At 46.0% G+C, this 7,027-nt stretch overlaps 1 protein-coding gene across 1 annotated transcript in view; it reads right to left on the reverse strand.

Annotated features, from left to right (window-relative positions):
* The window catches only part of HOOK2 (hook microtubule tethering protein 2), a 29,382-nt gene that overhangs the window by 5,052 nt on the left and 17,303 nt on the right, over positions 1-7,027 (reverse strand). The window contains exons 11-17 of the mRNA XM_018572732.1: positions 6,357-6,558; positions 5,291-5,401; positions 3,433-3,520; positions 1,695-1,767; positions 1,062-1,199; positions 386-473; positions 278-312 (exon numbers count right to left, since the gene is read on the reverse strand). Of these exons, the coding sequence (XP_018428234.1) occupies positions 278-312; positions 386-473; positions 1,062-1,199; positions 1,695-1,767; positions 3,433-3,520; positions 5,291-5,401; positions 6,357-6,558 (735 nt within the window). The remainder of the gene's footprint in view (positions 1-277; positions 313-385; positions 474-1,061; positions 1,200-1,694; positions 1,768-3,432; positions 3,521-5,290; positions 5,402-6,356; positions 6,559-7,027) is intronic.

Genomic DNA, 7,027 nt, shown 5'->3' on the forward strand with positions numbered 1-7,027 from the left:
CCCCCCCCCCCCCCCCCCCCGGCCGCAGTGAGATTCCAGAGGCCGAACGCAGACTTTGTGGTTTGAACCCGGCCTAAAACCCCCTCTAAGACAGCCGTCACTGAAACAGGTGTCCCCATTGGAAGATTTCCACTCACTTCTCGTTTTGGTGACAACTGTAAAAGTTTGGATTCCCATCACTTACCGTCCAGGTAATAATGGTCAAGTTTTGTGCTAAAAGTGTCCACAGTTGGTTTATAATATAAATTCTACTTTAAAACGACTTAAAAACACTTACAGGTGTTCCTCCAACTTCCTTTTCAGCTGTGAAGACTGGAAAAGAAAGAAGGACGTGTCAGAGTCACATATACGGTTGTCACATTAGAAACACACACGCGGTACTTACATCTTCGGCACGGCTGCCCTGTTCCCGCAGCTTTCTCTGGAGATCCTCCACTTGAGCCCGCAACTCCTGGATCAGCTGTTGGTTCAGTCTGGAAACAAGATCAAAGCCGGTGTCAGAATAAAAAGGAAACCTGCAGAGGTAGATATACAGGTCCAACATGGCCAACAGCCTTCTAAGACTAACAGTTTATAGGCTGTGTCTGGCTTCAATAATGTCTGAGTCACTGACCCACAAAATGCATGTAGCTTAGGAAGTCAGAAATTCTGCTTGAGTGCAGTAGTCACTGGAACCGCATGGCAGCCAGTGTTGACAAATACCTGACCTAGATCAGCCCCTGCTGACCCCTCCGACCTTGTCACTTGCTACAATGTTGCAGTCTGATCACTGGGAGTTGAGGAGACTGAAGAAATGCTTCCTCCTGCCGGCAGCAGACTGATGACATCATCTCGGCCCAGGCAAGTCATTGACTGGATCTTAACAATGGCTTTCTAATGATAAAAGGCACTCCTTTTTGCTAAAGTTATACTACCACTGTATATTATGGCATGCCAGGAATTTATTGATGCAGACTTGGTCAGCTCTGGATTGATCGGTCCATTTTAAAAATACGTCTCTTGACATTATTGCAAAACAAAAATCTAATGAATGAAAACGGATATTTGTTTTGGTCCCTTACCTGTTCTCGCTTTCCTGGCGGTTACGGGCCCGGTTTGATTCCTCCAGCAGATTCTGCAGTTCATTGAGGCGCTCCTGGTACGAGGCCTCTTGAATACACAGCATTTTATTCTCCTGCTGCAGCCGAATCACCGTCTCCCTGGTAGATATACAGAACTTTGATGAGACATGTAGGACTGCATATACCATAGCGTATTCAAGGTCCAGTGCCTAGGGATAGAGGATTAAAGACGATCACAAGCCCAGGACCCACCCACACCAAACTTTACCCCACTTCCTCTAGCTAATCTCACAGCAGATTAAATAAGAATTTAAAAAATTCCATGCGGGATGGATCCCGTCTGCGTCCGAGCCAGGACACCCACACTTGGGGTGAGCGTAGGGCAGCGAACGGCCGCGTACTCCCATAGAGAAGGACAGGGGTTGCGTCCTAATCACACGCAGCACCTGTCCTTCCTGGGAGCTGCCCGATACGGCCTGTGCACGCAGCACGGAGCTGTACGTGCCGGCCGTTTCTCGTGTGAATGAGGCCTAAAAGTGACCCCGATCCATGTGCTAGATATAAACATGGCTGCTTGTACTCTTCTCCCGGCAGAGAACATCACAGACAGGAGACATTGCTGGACAGACTTACTTAATTTCTGCTGGAAGGATCTCCGCTGCCAAATTCTCCACTGGAGGAGACGGCCCGGAAAGAAGAAGAACATCTGCAATGGAGCAGGGAGAAATTATATACTGACAGGCAATGACTAAAAGGGAACAACCCATACAGCATCCACACTCCCTTGTGCTTTGGTTAAAGTAGGTGAAGTGGTGTTCAAATAGAGGAAACAGTATTATCAGGGATGCACCGATATCAGTGCCGAGTATTTGGGTGAGCACTCGCCCAAATGCTTTGATACCGGAACTTCGTCAGAGAAAGGGGAATATAGAGCCAGCTTCCAGTGCTATCAGGAAGCTGAGCGGCTTTTAATGGCCCGCCTTTCTGATTGAACCAGGAAGCTGGCTCCCTGCTGATTGGCTGAGAAGCCGGCTTCTCGGCCGATCAGCATCGAGACGGCCAGACAACATGGAGGTGGCTTCTCGGGCAATCAGATTGCCCGGGAAGTCGGCTCCATATCAGCGGAAGCACCGAAAGCAAAGTATTGGTACTCATACTCGATACAGAAAAAACGGTATCGTGCATCCCTTATACAATATGCAAATTCTGAGTGCTTTTGGGAGCATTCTGCATGCATTCAAGACCAGTTTCAGATGCTTCTGAGTTCATTCAGAGAACAATGACAGGTGAAGTTGATCTCCTTTTAGGTCTGTACCAGTCTGCCTCAAGCTTCTTAAAGTTGAAGGATACTCTGCTCATATTTTGTCTTTTCTGCCCTCCCCCCATCAATATTCTAATGAAATTATTAAATAAAGCCCTATTAGACTAAGTGACACCATCCCTGGGTCTCTGTGCTTCCCAATGCAATGCAGACATATCATGTTTAGTGGGAGGGATTGACATGGTGCAGTACATCATTTCCTGAAAACAGGAAGCTGCGGTAATACCCACAAGTGATGCTGAGCCATCATGATTGAAATAACTGGATGAAAGGGGATGGCCCTGGGCACGCAGGCTGAGGAGGAAAGAGCTAGATTATTATCATCTTTAGCCAGGAATTGAGAAGGGCCCCATCTGACTTCCTGGCAGCTTCTAATGCACACTGTGAGAAGCGGCAGGGCTTATGGGACAAAGGACAATGTTGCAGTGGGACACTGGGTGAGGCAGAGAGGTGTGGAGGGGCTAGGACCTAGGCACAGAGCAGGCTAAGACAGAGGTGCAGCTGGGTGTCAATATCCACCCAAATTAAATTAATATTTTGCTGTAAAGTTGTGGCCTGACTGGTAAAAGTAACCCATCAAGAGAGAAATGCAGTACGTGTCACTCACTGTCTACCCCACTTCTATAAAAGCTGGTTTGTGGAAGCCATGATTATCTTTGAAGTGATACCATAATTTGCTTGTACAGGGCAAAGCAACCGGTTTCCTTTAATTATACCAAATACCTCCCTTTTTATCCCCCACCGGGCTCTGTGTAAGCTCCAAGTGGCAGAAGCAAAGGTTCGCCTTGAGCTCAGATTATAAATCACAGACCCCAACGATTATAAAGGTTGGGCGTTCTAATTTCGATGGCTGTAGCCTCATTCCAAGTCAGTGACCTTATAAATGGTGAGGCGGACAATCAGCTCAACAGCCACAATTGTCAGAAAGGTCAGCAATGGCGGCCTCAAAGTTTTTCATGAAAGATTCCCTTAAAAAAAAAAAAAAAATCAGAGGAATGAAGGAAATCTGTTAAAATAAAAAGTTGTCACAAATCCCTGCTGGCCACTTACCTCCCTGTACAAGACAGGACTGCTGGAGGTGAGAACAGCGCAGCTCGTCGTTTGTTTCCCGGAGAGAGTCTCGCTCCACCAACAACCGCTAGGGAGAAAATACATATACAGGTTAATGCAGGACTCCACATACTATGCAACAGGCAAATTCACCGACAAGATCAGTTTGATACGTCCGATATAACATACATACTAGATCACAAATATAAAGGGTTATATAGTTATGCCATGGCCGGTGGGAAGGACCATAGCACACAGGTGGGGGACGCCCCGACACAAAAGTAGAAGCTGTGCTTATATCTCAGCAAGACAGCAAACAATGGGCACCTGTCTGCTGAAAAGGAAAGTACTCAAAATGGTCTTTCATGGGACACCGCTGGTTTCATTCTGTGATTCTAGCAACAGGGCCGCGTTACCTGTAACTACTTTGCAAAAACTGTTTTACAGAATTGAATGTCCAATGCTCAAATTGCACACACAGCTAAAAAGAGGAGTCTGTGGAACGACTTTTCCCCAGACCTCTGCTTTGCATGCAGATGAAATTAGAGTATCAAAAAGGGAAAGGTTACTGCTGTGCCCTATAGTTAACACAGAATGCCTTGCAAAACCAATATAATAGGTGCACCCTGTGCCCAAGGCTTAGTTCTGGGAAAAATTATTTTAGAATAGATAGTAGAAAATGAAATACAAAACAAAAAGATTAAAAAAAGTGACTTAAAACCATAAACCTTCAAGAAGATACAAAACTAGAAACTCATTAATGATTATTTAAATGGAATCTACTCCATCCAGGCCTATTAACGTTTATAGAGCAATTACAGAGGGCCTGTATTTTTCAAGATGTGCCTGAAAAAGGCAAGAAAATAATTATTGCCTGTGTGGTTCCTGCAGCTGATTGTTATTGTTATTATTGTCTTATCATGCCTTGTTCTGTACTGTGTCTCTATGGGGAGGTGGCCATGTTGATAGAATAGAGGCTTTGCTCCCTCACATCAAAGTTGCCCCCCCTAATAACTGGGGATCTGATGACTGGTGGTGTATTAAACAAGAAGTGGCAGGGGAGGTAGAGGAAACAGATCCACATAAGCAGGGAGCTTGTTGTACAGCAGGTCATCAGGTAACAATTACTCTCCAGCAAGGAGAACCGTGAGCAGCAAAGTGCTGACATCACCAAATATCAGTCCAAATCTCCTGAGACTAGCAGTCAGAGGCAGCAGTGTTTTAGATCTCAAACCGCAATTATAGAACTATGAGGCTACAGGCACAAGAAGTGCAACAAACATTTCTAGATGTTCCCTTTCACAATTTAGGATCACTTTAAAAAAGGACAACTATGAGGTGAGTGAAAAATTACTCATCCTCATAGTTCGAGCCGACGTGTGACAATGAAACTGTCACACGTCGGCTCAATAGATCTGGAAGTGAGCGAACACATACCTTCGCTCGCTCATTTGTCGATCATCTCCCTGTAGAGAACAGTGACCGTCAGTCATGGCTCCAAGCAGGGATTCCCCCCTCCCCGCTCCTCCAGCGCCGACTAGATAGGCAGAGCCAGCTGTCACTCACACAGCTGGGTGACAGTAATGTCGGGATCCGTCCCGGCTGCGGCGGTCTCAGTATACGGCGAGCTGTAGCTTGCGATATACAGAGCTTTGGATCACAGGAGGAGGCTAGTATATGTCCTCTCATGACCCTTAAGAGAAACATGAGGAAAAACCACTTACCCCATAGTTCTCTTTTAAAGACAGATGATAATGCAGCTTGACTATCTGCTTTGCTTAAAATAAAGCTCCTGCCATACACGTATTGTATGCACTGGCATGAGCAGCCGTCATTGTAAAGTAGTACCCAGGCTCACCTCTTTCTCTTTCTGTAGAGCTTCAAACTTCTCCTTAAGTGTCTGGAACTCAAACTGCCATTTTTCGGCACGCAGAGATTCCGAGGAGTGCTTCTTGTGCAGATCCTGGATCTGAAATTGAAAAGGAAAAAAAAAGAAGAAAAAAGTTTAACAGGAGCGGGTAAAAATAAAAATGAACAGACACAAGCAGTAAAATGTTTAGGGCTTGTTCACACCAAGCGCGGAGCAGAGCAGGTGCAGACCGGATCAAAACTGTGTCCAATGTATTCCTATGGTATTTTGACCTCCAGTTCACATCGCAGCGTGCAGATCCAGACCGGATGAAAAAAATGCGGCAAGCCCTATTTTACCTGGTCTGGATCTGGTCTGGAACGCATCAAAAACGCATGCAAGTGCCTGAAAGTCCATGTTAAACTTTAAAAAAACGGCCCTAAACGCATCCAAAACGCGTCACAACCCACTACACTGCGTGTGCAGAAACCTGACCGGATCTGGTCTGCATTTGGTGTGAACAAGGCCTTAAGGTGTCAGCCATTTTAAACTTCCAATTGTAAATGTCCAAAGAGCAGGAATGCCAAGGTGTCTACTACACTCTTTATTACTCAGAAATCCCTACACTGTGAACCTGTCTGGTTTAGTCCAGCATCAAGGCATCTGGTCAAGGCGCAAACATGCCTGCACTGCCCACATTACAAGCAGTCATCACTAGTGATGTGTGGGGGCTTGGTGCGTACCAAGTTCATGCAAGCCCATGCAAAACTGTTAATGACACCCCCACCCCTCCATCAGTTGCAGCAGTGGCTTTGCCTGCCCCTTTGGCACGTATAGCTGCAAGGTGGGGAATGCCCCAGCAGCAACTGATTGGACCAGGAGGGTGGTATGTCTGACAGTTTTGTGCAGGCTTGGTTCAGATAAAGCCCCCACACATCACTAGTCACCTCTCATCCGTTCCTTAGTTTGCTTTCCTAGATATTTTGTGTGTTTGATCACACTGGAAAGACATCAAAGTTCAGCTTTAGAGTATATTCCTGCCACTTTCCAATAATGCTGGAAGTCATCCACTTACCTGTCTGGTGAGCCCATCCACCTGACCGCGAGAGGCATGTGCCTTGTGAAGCTCGTCCTCCAGCTGACAGGTGCGCTGCATGTAAACTGTGTTCCTCTCCTCCAGGAGCTTCACCTGGCGCCGCAGGTCACCCAGATCCTCCAATTTCTTTTTGTACGACTCAACCAGTGACTCCAACTTCCCCACTCGATCCGAGGAGTGTCTGAGAGGTGACAGAAGATTTTAAGATACATAGCTGGCCTTATTTGGTGAAAAAAAAAAACCTGATTCTGGCTAAACCTTTATTTGGATACATGTTTAAAGCGAACCCGTCATAACAAAAGAATGCATAAAGCAACATTCATGTGCAAACACCGTGAAATACACTTCATACTGTCAGTCTTTGTCTCCACAAGTATTCCCTGGAAGCCCCCTGAACGCTGTATTAAAAAACTACCACCATCCCACACTTCCCATAATGCGCTTCCAGAACCGCAGTGACCAACTCGGAGGCAGTGGTGTATACAGTGGTGTGGGGAGTATCTGGCAGCCCTGAGGAGAGGATTATTACACTAACCAGCAGAACCTGGAATACACATCATTAGACTGGTTCTGTGTGCCCCCAAAAAATGTACTAGACTTGAGCCTTAAATAAAATATTTAATGTTAAAGAGAAAACACAATGACTATTT

This window comes from Nanorana parkeri, unplaced genomic scaffold, assembly GCF_000935625.1.
Source record: "Nanorana parkeri isolate BGI_ZX_2015 unplaced genomic scaffold, ASM93562v1 scaffold2117, whole genome shotgun sequence".
NCBI lineage: Eukaryota > Metazoa > Chordata > Amphibia > Anura > Dicroglossidae > Nanorana > Nanorana parkeri.